This window comes from Dermacentor silvarum, chromosome 8, assembly GCF_013339745.2.
Source record: "Dermacentor silvarum isolate Dsil-2018 chromosome 8, BIME_Dsil_1.4, whole genome shotgun sequence".
Lineage (NCBI taxonomy): Eukaryota > Metazoa > Arthropoda > Arachnida > Ixodida > Ixodidae > Dermacentor > Dermacentor silvarum.
The window spans coordinates 26471870-26491213 of NC_051161.1; the positions used below are offsets into that span (position 1 = coordinate 26471870).

General features: G+C 46.6%; 3 protein-coding genes across 3 annotated transcripts in view; 2 read left to right on the forward strand and 1 right to left on the reverse strand.

The window, feature by feature from the left end:
- The window catches only part of LOC119460878 (centrosomal protein of 97 kDa-like), a 141159-nt gene that overhangs the window by 116235 nt on the left and 5580 nt on the right, over window positions 1-19344 (reverse strand). Inside the window, 3 exon segments of the mRNA XM_037721991.2 lie at window positions 11411-11525; window positions 15010-15093; window positions 17737-17819. Of these exon segments, the coding sequence (XP_037577919.2) occupies window positions 11411-11525; window positions 15010-15093; window positions 17737-17819 (282 nt within the window).
- LOC119460872 (uncharacterized) lies at window positions 527-3059 on the forward strand. Its single transcript, XM_037721983.1, has one exon. The coding sequence runs from the start codon at window positions 1114-1116 to the stop codon at window positions 2869-2871; it is 1758 nt and encodes a 585-aa protein (XP_037577911.1). The 5' UTR covers window positions 527-1113; the 3' UTR covers window positions 2872-3059.
- LOC119460874 (uncharacterized) lies at window positions 3500-5568 on the forward strand. Its single transcript, XM_037721987.2, has one exon. The coding sequence runs from the start codon at window positions 3579-3581 to the stop codon at window positions 4341-4343; it is 765 nt and encodes a 254-aa protein (XP_037577915.1). The 5' UTR covers window positions 3500-3578; the 3' UTR covers window positions 4344-5568.

Below are 19344 nucleotides of genomic sequence, written 5' to 3' on the forward strand. Positions count from 1 at the left end.
CCACGGAGCACGCTGTACAGCGGGAGTGCCCCGATAAAGAAGGGGTAATTCTTCAGAAATCTCCACATAACGAGCACCTTCCGATGCGCGCACATCGGAAGGCGGCGAAAGCGAATCAATTTAGTAAGGTTCCCTGCAAGGCGAGTTTGTTCGTAGCATTTCAAAGAATACACCATCGAAAAACACACGGAGCAGGCGTACCCACTCATTGCGTGCGAAGTCTGCGCCGGTGTCTGAGTACCGGGAATTGAATCCGCGACCTCGCACTCGGCAGCTGAACGCAAGTGAACGCCTTTGGAGCGGAGCAGTTTTTCTTTTTTTCACGGCGCAAAGAACGAGCAGTAAAACGCCGCGCGCTGGATTGGAATGCGAGACGAGAAGCCGGAGAATAATGCACGACCGACAGCGAGCGAGAGAATCCCTCATCGACAGCGCGGCGGTACGTACGGTGGCGGCGGGGCTGCCGGTGGCCGAATTTTGCCTCTTCTCCTCGCCTCTCCCACCCAGCAGATAGAGTGCAAGAAGGCAAAGAAAGATGGAGGGCTTGTTTCCGGTCATAAAGCTTCCGGTCTGACATCGCAGCGCCGCCCGGCGTCAAAAACCCGTGTCATATTCGCGGGAGAGAATGAACGAGGGAGAGCGAAAAAGAAAAACCAAGTTTTTCGGGGGTGCTAGCGAGGCGGCCGCCCCGACGACGAAGATGTTGTGTCACCGGAATGGGCCATGTTGTCGCCCTGTGCCGGCGCTAACTAGCGCCTAGCACGCGCCGAATGCACCGAACAGCGGCGCCGAGAAGCGCACGACGCCGACACAGCGCCCGCCGAGTGACGGACTTGACGGCAACGACCAGCGACGCCGCGGCAAAACAAAACCGCTCGCTCCTCGGGCTGTGACACGGTATGCCCGCCGAACTACGCCGCCGCTCTGCTGCGAGACTCCCGAGGTAGGCGAGGAATCCATCTTTGCCCTCTTCGCGGTGTGCTGCCGCCGAACTCACACGGCACAAGGGAAGGAAGCGATTCGGCGACGCGCTCGGCCGGCTCTCTCGCTTGCCGCCGGCGCCGATCCCTGGGTGACATTTGCGAATTGGCGTTCGGCGGCGACGCGCGACGTATGCGCCCTATCAATCAACCGCTCGTCCACAGTGCCGACGAAGACCTGGTCGCCTCCTCGCCGCATTCGGACAACACCGAAGACCGCGGGGACCGTGAAACACGAGGGAGGTGTGACGACGACAAGCAGCACCACGTGCGCGCAGCAGCGCTGGCGTTCGACAGCGGGGAGCAACAGCCTGGCGCCATGTACGCGCAGAACGGCGATGCCCTGGACGGCGGCGGGCTGGCCCAGCCGTTGCTCGGCGCTCCGGTGAAGCGACGACGCAGCGAGGACGGTGAGCGCACCAAGAGGGCACGCGGTGCCGACGTCCAGCGCGGCTGCGAGTCCGACGGAGACCTGCCCAGCGTCGGTGCTCAGTCGACGCCGCACCATCACCACCACCACCATCATCACAAGAAGGCGGCGCCGACCGGCGCCGATGCGGACCATCAACCGAGCAGCGGCGGAGGAGACTCCGTGCACGGCGTCTGCACGCTCGAGGAAGGCTCGCTGAAGCTCAAGATCTCGTTGCACCGGCCGCACGCTGTGACACCTGACGGCTTATCGGCGACGGGCAAGCCCCCCAGCGGTGATAAAGCTGATAGCAGCCGGCCACAGAGCCCCCTGGCCAAGCCTGAAGCCGACGGGCATCGGCGGGACGGCGAAGAGGAAGACGCTCTAAGCGACATGACCGTTCACGACACACATTCCCCGGCAGCCCAGCCTACGTCGCCCAACGCCGGCAGTGCTGTGCAAAAGGTGGAGACTGTGTTCCCAGTAGTGGAATCGGATAGTATGCACGATATCGTCGCTTTGGCTCTCAGTCCGGTTGCGCCGCTCGTAGTGCGAAAGGTGGAGCTTCCTAAGGCACCTTCGTCACAAGGGGTAGCCTCAGAGTTGTCAACCAAAGATTCTCTCTGCACCGATATACTCGATACCTCAATTGCTTTACTGAACAATGTTATACAGGTGGAAACGCAGGCATTATGTGGCCTGCAATCCAGGCATGCTTTAAGCATCCCTGCATCAAAGATTGCCCTTTCCACTCCAGCCGCAGCTGCCACTTCAAAAGTACCATCATCCGAACCAAACACTGACCTTTTGCAGAGTAGCAGGACACCCGGCAACCATGCTATTCCCAAAGAGCTTTTGCCTACAATGGACACTTGTGCGCGTGAACACAATGCAATTGGAGGCCGTACTCGTAAGAGCACCACTCCTGGTCACTACATAGCCTACCAGGCGCCACAAAACAGAAGGCGGCTTATTCAGGACACTTCAAAGCTGAGAAGCAAGATGAGAAGTCCCATAGACATCCCTGCGCCAGAATCTCTTGAGAGCAGAAAATCACCACAAAGTTTCCACCATGTGCATGTGTCTGTTGGCCAAAATGGTGGTCGAGGCATTGTCAACCACAACTCAATCCTGGACCACCCAAGTGTGCATGCAAGAATGTTCCCTCCAGGAGCAACACCTGCCAGGTTAGCTGCACTGCTCACAACGAGAATGCCGCAAGAACTTTCCGGAGCTAAGCCGCCTGCAGTGCAGAGCAAAGCAGGCACGTCTTCGGATGAGCATCAACCGCTGGACCTCTCAAGGGCTGTAAACAAGCCCAACCTGCCCAAGATGTCCTGCGTAGCTCAAACTACGAGCAGCTATGTGCCACCCATTATGATGTTCTACATGAGATCTGGTAGCAGGCAGAGACTGGAAGGCGTCATAAAAAAGCTATGGGAAAAACGCAACATCCCATTTCGAGGCAGGCCTCGTCCTTAGCATAAATCTCTGCGCAAGAACATGCGACAGAGACAGTGTTTTGCGAATTGGAGTGTTCGGACTGCCGGAACTACGGTTGAGTGCAGCTGTAAATGGTGTTTTTGTAGATCACAAAGTTTGTGTTCGAAATGGGGAGGGCGGGGGACATCTTGTTACTTTGTATTAAAAAAAGTGTGTAGCAGTATTAAGCGATCTGTTGTCTCCCTTCTGTGTGGAACCATACAAAACGCACTCACACCCCGTTCAGCAGAACAATGTAGTGCGTCATACATGCAGCATAACCAGCACCACTCATGCGGAAAGCGCACACTGCATTTTTTTTTTTTCTCTCACTCTCTTCAGACCTCGCGCGGTAACATGCCGGCTTCACAACCGGCAGGTCACCGACAAAACAGCGACGGTCAGTCTTCCGTAAGCGAGATTGTGCTGTGCATTTGCGGCCGGTGTGATATAGCAACATATTTTTTTCTAGCGTCCGCAGAGAACAACGAAAAGAGTACGCTAAAAGGCGGCAAAATCGCACCGGCGTCTCCGCTGGCGCTGCGGGTGGTGACGAGGAGGGGGGGGGGGGGGGGGGGTGGCGCGCGCGCGGCGCTGCGACGCGTGGCGCCCTCCCTGAGCGACCGGAGCAGACGGAGGTCTTTTACCCCGTTCGCGCACAGGGGCGAAACACGCATCGGCGGCGGCAGAGAAGCGAACGCTGCGCGATGACGCCGGCCGCGAAGAAGGGCAAGTACGACGCGAAGTTCAAGCTGCAGGTGATACAGTTCGCCGAGCGCTTCAGCAATCGCGCGGCCGGTACAAAGTTCGGCCTCAACGAGTCCACCATCCGCGGCTGGCGCAAGGTGAAGAAGGCGGCCACCACACCGCCGGCCACGCCGCCGCCACCGCTACCGCCGCGCGGTCATGCGACGGCCGCCCTGGGATGGCAGCAGCAGCCGCCGCAGCACCAGGCCCCGCCGGTGATGGGCGCCGCGTACTGCGTCCCGAGACCCCCCGGAGAGCCGCTGGTGCGCGCCGAGCCCTGGCCGCGCGATACCTGGTGCGGCGGCGAGCCCGCACGTGCGCTGGCGGCCGCCGATGCGAGCACGCACTACCGGAAGTGTCCGGCGCGCGAGCCGCAGGCCAGCGAACCACCGTCCCCAGCGCGGGCAGCCGCGGCACCCGCGTTCCTGCCCTGCGAGTACCCGCACGGCTACGCGCATCTCGTGCCTCACCCCGCGGCCCCACTGCAGCAGCAGCCAGCGCCAGCCCCGCCGCCGGTGAAGCGCGTCCTGCTGCGCGGCAGCGACTACGGCAACGGCTTCCCCGAGGTGACCGTGCCGTTCACGGTGATCGCCGAGAAGGCCCTGCGCGCGCTCTGCGATCAGCGGGGCCAGGCCGCGCCGAGCCCCGCGTGCGCCTCCAACCGCGAGGTGTTCGCCAGCTTCCTGGGACTGACGCCCAACAGACTGGTGGACAACGTGACGTGACCGGCCCCGGCGAAGGCCGCGCCAGTAGCCCCGGGCTTCGGTTGGGGCGGCGGGCCCGGACGAGCCGCGCACGCGGTCCCACCAGTAGTCAACGCCGCCCGTCTTCTCCCTCCTCGCGTGGGCGAGGAACCCGGTGGCCCGGGGTCGCCAACCGGACCACGCTTCCTGCGCCGCCGGCCGACCCGAAAAATTTGTCCCCGGAGGAGGGAGCACGCCTGATCACGTCCTTCGAGCGACGGCCTCGCGCGCACGCGTTTGTCCAAAACGTGCTTGTCTACTTAGCTCTGTGCAATACTTTTCGACGTTGGCGACTCTACGCGAGCAATTTATGCAACGCTCTCTTGCCTTATTAAAAGATGCCCCCGCCCTCTGGACTGGCCATGCCAAACGCGATCGCTTTCTTGTATAATGCGCCGCGCGAGCAGTTTCGTGGTTGGTGAAAGAAACTCCATAGCTCCTTCGAACGCGCACACATTTTTCTGTGAAATCAGTGCCACTTTACTGCACGTAACTACTTCGCTTCTTCCTCTTTTTTTTTTTTTTTTTTCTTGGTCGCGTGATTGATGCACAATGAATTCATAATGGACTGCGACGTTTTTTGTGTGCTTGCTTTTCTTCCCTTAGGAAACATATGATGTGTGTATATATAAATCAATATATTAGAACACACTAAGAGAGTTTTCATATAGAGCTATTGCTTATTATAATGAGGCATTACCTGGCTGTGTTTGATAGATGCCTGTTATTTTTGACTGGTTTGCATAAGGCTGCAAGCAAAGTGCTTAAGATGCCGCAAGCTGGGTGGCCTTGGTGTGTTGGCCACATGAATGTGTGATGTTTACATGCATGCTAAAACCTGTTTACAAGAGCTCCATGCAAGCTAGCTGCCGCTGCTGTGAGAAGTTAAACGAAGGAAAAATAGTGTCTCTGCCTGCTCAACGAATAGCCCCTGGTGAAAGGCGCTTGTGCTCACCACAGTGTCTAGTAGGTGTATTTCCTACGAGCTGTCTTCCACGAGACAGTCCACATTCCAGTCTCCAGCCGTCCTATCTTAGGTGCATAACGTACTGCTCAAAGTTGCATAACTGTTGCTCCTCCCCGACTGCACGAGTCTTTTGTTTGTCGTCGGCCAAAGCTCTCGAACCTGTGCCTGAACAAGTGCTCTGTATTGATTGTGCAAAACCCTGGATGCAATTAAAGGAAGACATCTCTTCTTTTTGCTGGACTCCTTGAGTGGATTACTGCTTCCTCGTGTAACAGGTCAGGAGGAATATTTTTTGCCTCTTGTGCCTCGCTCTCCAAAAAGTGGCTCGCAGTTGCGTCAGCTAGTGCTCAGACAAGAACTTCTTTCTTGCATCTGCCTCTCTTGACCATTATTATAAATTTACCTCATTTAATCAGAGGTGGCGGAACAAAACTGAGAGAACAATTTTGAGCAACCTAGGAAGGAAATGTGCACACGCTAGCAGGGAGGCAGAACAGGAACTCGTAAAGCAAAGCCTATGAGAATAACTTCAAGTGAGGAAAAATTGCTGTCCCCCTAATTGGAGCACTATGCTACAAATAGAGCTATTTCGGTCTCCTTGAATGGCTCCCTTTGCAGGATTGTGCCCAAGCTTGATGGATGGCAGTATTTCCTTGCAAGAAGTTTGTTCTATCCTGTGGACTTCTGCAGAGCATTCTTGCTTAGAAATGTAACTCAAGCTACAAGGCCTAAAAATGCAGCATAAATAAACTGGCCACACATGACTTTTCAAAGTAGGTCAAGGTGCACATTAAGCTCTTGCTGCACAAAAGTGGCTTTCTTTGAAGGTTAAACAGACACTAAAGGAGACTGCCAAGTTAAGTTGGCAAATTACACTTCTGTGATACCAGAAATGTCAGTCTTACCACGAGCAGAACCTTGGTAACCTGGAGAAGACGCAAAAACGGAAGATGGGCTTGCTGTTATTCAACTAGCTTATTATGACATCGTGAGATTTCGACAGTGTCTGCTCTGAGCTAGCTAATAGTTAATTCGATAAAAAAGGATTACACTGCAATCTAAAGGAACCAAAAAGTCAACCTAGATAATTTTGAAAACTTTTTCTAGACAAATGAGGATAGTCCATACATATGAAAAAAGTTCAAAAACCACGACATCATTCTAATGCACTGGCCCTTTTATTTGGGTGTGAAAATCAAAAAGGAAAACCTTGCCCTTAATTTTATCTGCTAATTACCTTTTCCCACAAAATAAATGGAGATAGTGTCTTGCAAAAATGCAGCAGAACCCCAATGATATTTTTCTTGGTACAGACCAGAAAGGGAATGCATGATCCAGGAAAACATAACATTCGGAATCCCTGTAGTTGAACAGGAAAGCAACAAAATATTGAAAATCTGCAAAATAAAGCTCACTATTGTTCCTAGACAGAGTGAACAATAATCACTCTCATAGCGCAATAGTAGTCATGAATCATACTTAATTAAGCTTGTGATTTTCATCAGATGCTTTTGTCGAATGTTGGATACTAACAGTCTCTTTTTGAGCACTCATGGCTTGTTTTCAGTTTCTGTGCAGTTGTATATATATAGTGAAGTAACCACACAAGGTATCCAAATACATGGCTGTGGCAGTCAACGTAAGTACTGCTGAAAGGTGATGCCACATCAGAGGTGTGCTATCGCAGTTTTGGGACATAACCGGAAAGCTACTACACATGATCCCATGGGAACTAAATTGTGTCAGCATTTAAGAGCATAAGAGCCAGGAACTCATCTACAAGGTTCTGCTGTACTTCACCTGACAGAACTTAACATTATTCTTCAATGGTATTTTAAACTTAGGCTCCTAGCGTTTGCTCCATCACTTCGACGTGTTGATAAGAGATGGTAGCCCCAAGCTGTGTCACCAGAATAAATTGGGAAAATTTTAGTGGCACAGGGTTATTTCACGCCGAGCCTTGGCAACATGACACTGATGATGCGTGCAATGCATGCATTCAACATGCAAGAAAGGAAAGCTGCAGTTATAAAGTGTTGCAGTTCCAGTGATTTATTATTGATGGTATTTAATATGTGGTTATTCATGGAGTTTAACATCCATAAAGCAACACTGAGGTTTTGAGAGACTTCATAGTGGAGGGATCCGGATTAATTTTGACCGCCTCGGGTTCTTAAACATGCGCTCAAAGCTCGGTACACATCTACGTCTGCATTTTACGCCCATCTGAACAAGACCACAGTAGCTGACAACCAAACTCGCAAGCTCACAATCGGCAGCAGAACGCCATATCTGTTGAGCCGCCGTGGCAGAATCCAGTGGTGATGAATTGCGGTTTTCATTTTAGAGTAAAAAACAAAAAAGCGAAACGATATTGTGACCAAGCAATCTGGTCAATGCTCTTCTCGCATTGGGAAAGCATAGTATCTGTGTAAATTACACACTGGCAAGACAGGGTATTTCTTCAATAAATTGCATTCCTGCTCCTCCATGACACATTTAAATGGGCATTAAAGAGAAACAATTAATCAATTTATAGTAATGAAGTATCCTGACAACACTTTTTGTTCATTAATTTCACAGTAAGAGGTTGATTACCACAAGAGATAATGAAGGCTGGACTTCCATTTTTTTAATTTTGCACCAAGACCTCGGTGCTGGTACATCAGTGTCACATCAAGGATTTTAAAGTATTTTTTTCGGATTTGGGCCACTGCAGTGCAATCAAAGTTGTCAAAACTTGCCAAGTTCCCTCTATGGCATCTTTAGAACACAATGTAGTCCACCTTTACTCATAAATAAAGTTAACCCAACCCGAATAGGTGCCATCAAAAGCCATGATGTCACAGCAAGCTGGTGCGGGAACTTCAAACCAGCGTCGCCACCCGTTTTTCGTTCTTGCATCTTTTCTGGTATATAAAGCCTCCTCTGACGGTAGGAGAGGCTTTTTCGGCATTGAAGTGGGGTAATTTACTAACACAGCTAAGCTTATTCTAGCGAGAGCTACATTGGCCGTATTCTCGCCGTTTCGCTGTGGCCGGTGGCCACACCGCGAGCTGAGTCGTTGCCTAGCAACCACCGCAGCTGGCAACGCCGCTCGCCGCGCCATCTGGCATGACGTCAGAGGAGGAGTCGGTGAAACCGCATTGCGACAACAACTGCCGCAGCTGGCAGCGCCGCGCTATCTGGCTTGACGTGAGAGGAGGAGCCGGCGTTGCATCGTATATATAGAAGGGGCAGCTCAGTGGGATTCGTCGGCAGATATGGAAAGTGAGTCGGAGAGACTGAAGGAAGCCAGGCTTCGTCGTCGGAATGAAACCAAGGGGAGGCAGCGAGCTGAGGAGACGGAGGAAGAACGAGCCGCACGCCTAGAGAAGCGTCGTAAGTACGAAGCAGCCAGGCGAGTGGATTCAGATGAGGATAGCACCCGAAACGTGTTCAAGTTACTGCATGACAACACCTTATCCTCCCGCCTCACCGACCATCAGGCCATCTCTGTGGCAATTGAGAAACAACAAGATGAAGACTTTCAAAATAAATGCGTAACACTTTAAAAATGTCTAGTCTTTAATGTAACCATAACTTAACAAGAGGTAACAACCAAACCTAAACACTCCGACGTACGAAGCTAAAAGATAAAAATGTAACCGTAGAGAAAACCAAGCTAAACAATAATTTTCACCGTACCTCTCACTACGCACACCCAGGAATAACTGAGTTAAGTCACAGCCAATTTTTTTTCTATTTTGTGTCCCCTTAATGCTGCCAGGTATCAAAATGCAGTGCAGACCCTTGGTGTAAATCCGAAAGCAACAGTTAGTGACCTTTATAATAACAAATTGGAGCAAGACTTTCAGGTAGCAAACCTCACATAATACAATTTTCTCATGGTTTGTTTCTGTAACCCTTACAGGCACTTGTAGGAGATTTTTGCTACACTGAAGGACCTTCATAGTGAGCCCATGTAATGCAGTGCATGTATGCAAATTTTGAGGAATAAGTCTAATTTACTATGATAGTTGACCACCAGTGATGCACAATTAAGTAATGAGGTTTTATGTCACAAAGCTGTGGCTATGAGGAACATTGGAGCAAAGGGCTCCAGGTTAAGTTTTACTAGCTAAATTTCTTTAAGTAAGACTACCTAGGAATTTTGTTTTTCAGTTTGCTCCATCAAAATGTGGCTGCCCTGTTCGGGAGTCGGGCCCACAACCTCATATTCAGCAGCACAACACCATATCAGCTAGTCTTTGCATAGCATGCCATAGCAACTGGAGGTCACGATCACGCAAAGGAACAGGAAATGAAGACAGAGAAAGCATCGAGCAAATTATGTTCAATTGAAATGTAGAAATAATAATATAAAGTGAAACGAAACGCAGATGAAAAGATAACTTGCCACAGATGAGGCTCATACCCACATCTTTCACATTACGCATGCGTTGCTTTACCCATTACGGCTTTATGTCACCTTCTTGAGTGTTCATACATAGGTACAAGATTAACCCTGGGCGTGTTAGCCAGCACCATTCACAACCAAAGTAGTGGACGTGAAACATCCTTTTAACCACAGGCATCACACACAGTATGTGAGCTTAGGAGCAGGCAACTGGTTAATAAACCCTCGCATGCTACCTCATGGCATCAAGAAAGCCAAATTCGAGGCCCTCGATAAGCAATAAGCGAGAACAATAAGAGTATCTGTGGCATTTGAGCTCCTCGGATGCTCTTCTTCTCGATTTATTGGGGGTAACGGACAGATGCTGAAGAGCAGTGAATGTACATAGAGCACAAAATGTTGATGCACTGTCACATTATGAAATTGAATGGCTGAAGGACACTACACATACAAAATCAACTTCAGATAAAAAGTTCATCCAGTGGCATGTGAGTGTTGTGTTATATCCACCTTCTGATGCTTGTACACATTTTGCTTAAACTATTCCACAGACGAAATAGCAAATGGAAGGCCTCTGATGATAACCGCAGACGAAAAGCAGGCTTGCCACCGAGGGATAAGTCTGGAACTGACTCAGAGGTAAAGCAATCAAATATGCAGTAGCTCTTTTGAAAATTTGGCAAGATCTGCAACAACTCTCAGCAGCTGTTTCACTGTAAAGTGTTGCCCAAATAGACAATCGCCATCACTTTCGAAGTCACTGAGCAGTGACACAAGTTATTGGCACAAGCTTTTGCTTGGTGAACCATATTATATCCGGTCCTGCACTATAAGCGGTTACGTTATAAGTGGTCTATACTGTACACCTTCCAGAATGTGCAAGGTGCTGATGATTATCTTGTCTACATCATCTAAAAAGACTTGCAGTTCCCATTATAAAGGCGTACTTGTTCTTTGGCCAAGTGATCTATGGTGCTGCTAGCCATAAAGAACATTACTTCAAAGCCAAGGGCACCGAAATCTGTTCTGCATATGTAAAGGATAGCGATATGTGAGGCAGGGGGGTTGAAGGAGGCTAAGGTGTGGGAGCAAAACCAATCACCATTTCTGGCCTCGCCAACATGCGATCTCGCAGAATGAGATCGCGCCGAAATGCGGCATGACTGCAGTTGTTTGGGTTTTTAGTGTCATGCAGTATGGTCAATAGGTGCAATGTGTCACTGGAACACCGGCTAAATAGTCAAATTCTCTAATCATAACATGAATGTCCCCCAGCACGTAGAGGAGTCCGCATTGTACAGCGCCTTTGGCTTGCCAGATCGAATGTTCACCTGCATATAACCACCTCTAAATACCTGTACATAAAACCTTTCTGTCTTCAAGTTTTAAAGAATCTCTGATGGAAAAAAGAAACAACACTAGCAGCAAAAGGTGAAGGCAGCAGTTTTTCCCCCAAATGAACCGGCCTTTGACACTTTGAGGAAATAGGAAGCAAACTGGCTGGAAACATCAGTAATCTATATACATGCGTTCACTTTAGTTGCTACATAATGATAAAGTAACATTGCCTGAAACGAACTCTTGTATTCAAGCCAGTTCTTACAGAAACACAAAATGTGAATTAGTTCCATAGGGTGATCTACTGAAATGGAAGCAAAGACAAAAAAAGTTAGGCCAACTTACCTGGTCAGCACCAGTAAGTGGGCAGACTTGTGACAGGTACTCAACAAGCGCCAGGTGGTCGCCCAGATGGAAACAGCGCCCTTTGCCCTGGCTGTACAACCACTCGGCCTTTAGGCTGCACCACGAACATGCAGAATACACTGATGACACTGCTAGATTAATGACAGATAAAAGTGGCATTTACATAAAAGTAGCCAGAAGTTTTAAAGGAAACTTCTATGAGCTCCCGTTCCAGCTTTTGCACTACTTTTGCATAGCTGTAGCCTTCCAACATGACGAACAGCACAGCCGATTGGAGAAGTGATATGAACAGGACAGATTCGCTTCACAGAAAATGAAAGATGAAAAGGGCCTTGTGTAGCAGAAATAGACTGCGCGAGAGATCTAATGTAGGCTAGCTCGTTTACGATCAGCAATACGAACAATGCAGACGACACGACAAGTGGTACAAACAGCATAGGTTCTGTCCTGTTCGTATAACTTATCCTGTCGTCTGCATTGCTTGCCATGTTGAATATGAACCAACTAGACCAGCTTAGAACTCTCGTGCAGCCTTTCCCTTTCATGAAAATTCCTTCAACCTTCACATTTCTTTAGAACTCGCTTGTTGACAGAGGCAGAAGCTTTGGTGAGTTGGTTAGTCATGGTAAAAAACAGCACAGCATGGAGAACAAAGATAACACAAGGAAGAAAGACGAACACAGCACTGTTGTGTTACCTCTGTGTTCATCTCTCTTTCTTGCGTGATCGTCCTCCACGCTGTGCCCATTTTATGCGTAAAAATACGCTTAGGAGGTTTTATGATACGAATACATTTTGCAATCAAACCTCGACATAACAAATGCAGTAATAATGAATTTTCAGATTTAATGAAGTAAATCTAAAAATTTGTCAACCATGCTTTATTTTAATGAGCATTTCACTGCTATAACGAAGTCGAAAATGAAGGTCTGAGACTATATATTGGCTACAGCAAAGCAAATATTTGTCCACACCTAGCTCAAGATAGGTCTCCCTTCTAGTAGAAAAAAAAGGCATCACAGTTTCGCCCTAAGGGCGAAGCAATGAATGCGATAGCAACACAGCAATGTCATACGAAGTAAGGTGAGCGGCTTTGGTAGCAATATGAATTGTAGTAAACATGAGCTGATTAAGTAAGCAGGTGTGCTGCGGCGTAAGTAGACCGACATGAAGAGAGACTCGATGACCACGAGAAGGCGCATGTGAAACGGTGGTGTTGATGAGAAGCGCTTCCCGTGGGCAGCGCGTGCGAAGGGACACACCTGTAGCGCTGCACTGCCGATCCGGGCAGCATTGTATGTGTAGCGTGCGTTGGAAAATGTGGCCCGACTATTACTAACTGAATGAACAAGCGTGGTGTGAGCGCGCACAAACAAACATGAATAGATCACACTGAATGACTGCAAACAACGACCGTCAAAACTCTGGCAGCAAGCGGATACGCCGCAGCGGCGAAGGTACGTGCGGTCTATCGCTTCAACGGAAACTGAGCGGCGAATGCACAGCGCATAAAGGTCAGAGCCGTGTGGAGATAAGAGACGGTGCGAGCGAGTGACGAGCGCGGTTGTTGGCAGAGTGGAAGTGCCCCCCCCGCTCCCTCCGGCGCTGGCTTCCCGCGTCCTTGCTTGCGCGTGGGAGATTGAGTGCGTTCGCTCTCCGTGATAGCGCGCGTCCCTGCACGCTTCCGCTCGGGCATACGGCACGCGGCGAAGATTTTATCTATAGGGAACCTCACGGCGACGGCGACGCCGACGGCAGAAATCCAGTTGAAGTGTCCATATAATTGCTATCGCAATAAAACGCCAAGTACTCAGCAAGAGCAGCTTAAAATGTCACATTCTGGACATGTATACAACTTTTGGCCAATAGATTGGCTTGGCTGACCTGCAGCCAACAAGCCAACACATTGTTCCTTTGTGTCGGTAAGTGTGTCTGTAATTTAGCACTGTTCACGGGTCATGTATTGCTGATAAGTTACCAACGGGCTGTCAAAATCATGAGGAGACCCTTTGCTGGCCTGTCAGAGGCACCACGCTTACATTTCCTGATACTATCAGCATGTATGCTTCTAATGCATATCAAATATAATGAAGGCATTTTCACAGTGGATGACAATTCATTATAATGATGTTCGACCATATTTCTGTGTCTTGAGTATAAAACACCACTCCACTGTCCTGGAGCATACATATCTCCCTCTGGAGTCTCGGCTGCATGTATACTGTTTACTACTTATAACAATCGCTCACGGAAAAAGGAAAATCTGATTAATGTAACTAGTTAATGTTATATTGGAAATGACCACAAAAGTGCCACCGTAGAAAATTTTCAGACTCGAGTAAGGAAGCATCCCCCTTCACTAAGATCCCCATCCTTCTGTACCTGCAGAAAAAGAAATGAGCAGAAAGGTTTAATTAACAATGCACAACTCTGAAATTGTTAGGTTAGGTGAGCTTTGCAGCTATGACTGTGTTTAGAGACACACACAGAACAAATGTTAGTGTAAAGAAAAAAATATGCACCAACAAGACAGGTGCTGCACTCACAGCTGTGTTTATTTGGTGCCAGCAAAAGGTGATGTATAGTGTCTCTTCTTTGCAAGTATCCCTATCACGCACTACATTTCATACTAGGAAGTGTTTGCAATCCTTAAATGTTTCAATTCTATTTTGTTCACATTCACTTACAATTCAAATATATACACGTGTATGCAGAAATGCCACCGGACATTGAGTGCTTTTAACCAAGGCCAGAGCAGACACTCCATGACAGACGACATGATCACCTTAGTGGCAATGGCAACACAATGACCCCGACCAGTCGCTATCGCCTCAACAAGTGTGCATTGCCTTGCGTGGGAATGCCAATGACTGAAGACATACTGACACACATACAGTATTAAGGTGTGACATCCTTCAATGCCTGGGTGTGGCCCCAGGCTAACATTAAAGAGACACTTAACCCACTATACTATATAGCCTTGCATGTGAAGCTTCCGTGGTGATCTCTCTTACTCACTTACCCAAATAGGCCTCGAGCTATCATTTAAGTTATTCACTCTCTACCCAAGACTAATTCAAGATGAATCATCTGAGTAATGCATGCCTCTTATTATATTTTGATGGTAGTTGTATTGTGTTAGTTTATAGGACAGCAAATTCTTTCTTAATGGGGAGTTAAGGAAACCATTCCTGCATGATTGCAACTTACGTTGACCACCCATAATCTCTTCGGATCCTATGAACCAATTTTACTCATTTTATTCAGTGGTGTTTCCTTAGTTTCTCTAACATTTTTTTTTTTAACCATATAAAGCTTTCTCCTAAAATAAAACTTTTGTGCTTGAAAATGGCTTACCTTGTGGCACGGTGAAGTAAATTCTGCTACCAAAAAAAAAACTGTAACCACTGCATCTCAAGAGCATTCACAAATAAATTAATGTCTGCACTTAGAAACATATAGGGGCATAAGTGGTCTTGTTTAACCTAGCACATCATGAGAAACATGCAAATTTTAAGGCAAAATTGTAGTGAGTGGAATACCTGAATGGTGATGCAACAAAATAGGACATTGCTCACCTTTCCCTCTGTGTGACAACAAAGTCGTCCAGGACTCTGAGACCGAGGCACCAGTTGATGACGTAGGGTCTGTAGTCAAAACCACTGTGTGAAACTGATTAAGGGTCTTAATCTCTTCTTACCTCAATTGGTTTGCTAAACACTCATGTTTGCAACCTCAACACACTCCCATTCACATCTTTAACCAGAGTGATTTGAATGGGAGTGTCTCTGAATAAGCATGGTTCAAAGTAGGAAAAAAAAAAAAAAATACAACCACATAACCTCACACACCAGGTCACACAAATGAATAAACAAGCTAATGAAAATAGCTTCACTGTGTTTTGCCTACATCACAGCTTCAACCAAACTCATAGACTACAAAAAAAACCTACATTTATTCTTTTCTGTTTTGCCAATATATATCTCATGATAACACTTGTCTTGCTCACCAGAAAAGAAGTATATTTCAACAATGGCTGAAGCAAGGGATAGCAACACCACGACTGTCGACTCCACTGAATTTTCCGTAAAGTTTACAAATTTGGGTTCATTTTATGATTTTACTAAAGTTGCTTCAAATGTTGCGAAAAATTTTGTTTCAGAAAGTTTTGCTTGCCCATCTCCGAAGCCATTCTTGTAAATCTTCTTACGATAAAAGAACATTAAAGAGGTACCTGCTTTGTGGAGGTTTATAGCCAGAAAAGTTTCTATACCAGACAAAATCGGCGAAATCAAAGTCGCTGCAAAATTCACTGTTATCTCAAAAGCAATGTGCTGCTTCTCAGTTTAACGCTGTTCAATGTTTGTTGCAGCTTGTGTGTGCACCTATCATTGTAATAAAATGCATATGCGTCCCACAAGAGAAAAAGAAAGTTAACAGACCTCAATTTTCTAAAAACAGCGCACGGTTGAGGCTTCTTGAATGGAAATTGTCGTGTATCATATATGATTCACCATGCGGTTATGGGTATATTTTACAACCATACAGAAAGACGCTTGAATCAAAGAAAACCTGCGAAAAGTATCACAACCACTGAAAAAAACTTGAAGCTTTGCTGTAATAAGTGGAACATCTTTCTCGCAGCTCGAGTTATTAGAAGTTTATTAAAGATATCATGGACATAATCCTTAATTGACTACATTATAGCTTCAATATATAAGCCGGATCCCTTAGTGTGCTTCCTTTTATGTGGATTTTTGTTTGCATCGGCTTTAGGAGCCTGACGCAAGCCGGACGAATACCTTCTTCCTCTTCCTCCGAGAGTTCTTTCTTGATGCTCTTGTCTTTAGCTCTCAGAACATGGCTGACTACGCACTATGTCTATTGTAAAAACAGCTGCAATTTTCATTTTCTGACATTGAGGCTGCAGTATGTATGTATGTATGTATGTATGTATGTATGTATGTATGTATGTATGTATAAATAAATAAATAAATAAATAAATAAATAAATAAATAAATATGCATCACAATAATGATGCTAATCAACTATATAGCCTGTAAAAACAGAAAAGTTTGCCATCAAATTTGTATTCTCAAAGCAAAACAAATCTTTGCTCTCATCCACAAGATAACCCATAACTATATATATCTGGGGCCCTTCATTTTCAGGTTTTATTTTTTCTCAAATTTAGGGGGTTAAAATTTAATGTTAATTTTTAAGAGGAAAACCGAGTGGAAATCAGGGATTGCGTTGTCATGGAGCTCGAACCCGGGAGTTCCGTGGTAACTGTCACAAATGATTAACACAGGCAACTGTCTCCCTTTTGGACACAAACAAACAAGCAAAATCACTCGCAGAAACGTATAATGACAAAGAGAGCTACTCGGAAGTCCTGTGACAAACTTATCTATACAAATCCGCCATTGGCAGGCATTATTTACACTCTTTAAAGTAACCACATATCACCAAAAACAAATACAGACGTGCTTGGTCAACCGATCTTTACTTTGTTCTCTGCACTTTTTTATCGAAGGAAAGAAAGTGCCGATGCGCATGCTTCGCAAGGGGTGCGATGCTTTTTCTTATCTTACAAGACCTTGTTGACGTACATTATCATCTGCATTTTCAGCATTTCTGTGTCCATTCTAGACCTGTTCAGTCTTTCAACAAACTCTATCTTGGAAAACGTCCCCTCAATGCGACAGCTTCATTTTGCAATGCAGAGCAACATCAGCACTGCGTTCGCTTCCTAGAGCATTAACACCGTTTACATGTATATGATGTGCGAGAAATGCAATGCGATGCGCCACTGTTGCAGCCATGTAAACATGGCTGCTAAAAAGGCAACAAACTTTCATTTACTCAAGGCCAGCAGATGCTGCATGTAGTATACTGATATTTGCTTGATAGTTAAGCAAGAAGGAAACATTTAATAATAACAATAATAACAACAACAATAATAATCACCCTGACCACTTCCTCAGACAAGGCAAGCAGCGCTCAGTAGTTTTGTAACACCTGCATTTATAGTTACCCTTTACAAAAGGGCAGAACTTCGGGAAGAAAGTGTAACCCGATCTTCATGAAACTTTTTCAGGGTGCAAAAAATCGGGAAATATCGAATTTTACCCAAACAGGAAGGTTCTTATATACATCAGATGCTGTACTTGCCATTCTCCATGCCAAGTTGAATTCTTTATGAAGCTTCCCGAAATGAGGATCAACCAGTTTAAGGTGTAATTAAACAAATTTCCCAGAAAATAAACATGCAAAATAGGTAAGAGAGGAGCCTGCAAGGATACACAATGCCTCCTGTCATGTTGACGCAGGGGTTTCCACCGATAGAGAAGCTCTCCAAAGATGAGAGGTGCGAAAGGAAGGACACCTGCATAGCGTGAAGGAAAGCAGGTAGACCACTGTCAGCACTCTTATCATAAATGGCTTTTATCATGATGTTAAAAACTCAGTTGATGCAATTCATGATATTTATGCTATGCCACAAGGAACAGGGACAAAAGCATAAGACGTGTGGCTGCTATCAATGTCATGGGCCAAAGCCACGCAAGATGCATTAATGGCCATGAATGTACAGCTCTGTGGGTCCCAGTGGTCCCTTTGGAAAGAAAATAAATAAGGAGGTATCTGTGGTATCTTAGAATTAAATGAAGCCACAATGTGGTATCAAGAAAGCCAGGCATAGCTTCTTTAAAGGCACTGTCTAATGCTCAGAACATGTCTTTGGATTGTGGTGGGAATGAGAAGATTTAGTGTCACATTGACGGAAACGAGCAAGCTTTTATTCCATAAACAAGGTTTTTTTTGTTGTTGTTGTTTTGTTTTGCTCTAAAAGTTGAGCAAGATAGTCGTGTGGCGTCGCTTGACGGTGAAACCGTGTAGACCATACCGTGTACCATTGTGTGACCTAAAACTCATGCAGGGAGAGTTATTTTGCTTAGATACATTATTGTATTGCTTAAAATTGTATTTTATGCGCTTCTACTAAACTTTTTTGTGTCATAAATTTTTTTTTTTTCCAGTTGTGCGTGTTGAAAAGTGGCGCTGCCTCCATGCAGACGAACAGAGTGGTGCATCAATCTGTCCTAAAGTGCTCCCTCGTGACATAGACACACGCATCAGTGGGAGTCGTGTTGTGGGAGTGACGCGAGGGCCACTGTCATATTCAGGACGTCAAAAAGGCTTTGTGCTTTTAAGGCAAGCCATCATGGTTGCAACAAAAGTGTAGGCACACCTTACCACAATGACCGTCGCACAAAAGGCTTAGGTTTTAGCAGCAGCGCCAACAGAAAGACACTGACTACACAGACTGTGCCTGTAGGAAACACATTAGATTTTAGGTGACTAATAAAAAAAAAGAACCAATTACTTATACAAATGATTACATGCTGTGGACAGCTGTTACGGTCATAATTTCAGTGTTTAGCACAATGTAACTATTCCTCCAGAAATCTTATGCGCTTCTAGTTACTCACTTTTACCGGCATGGCTTTGCCATCGTGTTCAGTAATCAGTGTTGCAGGAATTATTACACAGTTCTAAGAAGAGATTATGCAGAAACAAAAGTTCTGTTCTGTAAATTTCAACTCGTTTTCCAAAGAAAGAACTGCACGTACAGACATTTCAAATAGTAGTCTTTCTATTGTGCTACAAATTAGGAGGTCCTCGAAAAAAGTTGTCGCAGTTTCACCTGAAAGGCGAAGCATCAATTGCGATAGCAAATTTGTAGAGAGCTATACGGAGTAATGATATTAGCTTTATAAGCTGTATAAACTTGGACATGCAGCAGCACCGGCAACACGCAGAACTGTTGTCGACGCCGTCGGCGTTTAGCCCGCGTTCGCTCAAAATGCGTGCGGCGTTGGTGACTGTTGCCGGAGCCTCTGATATAAATA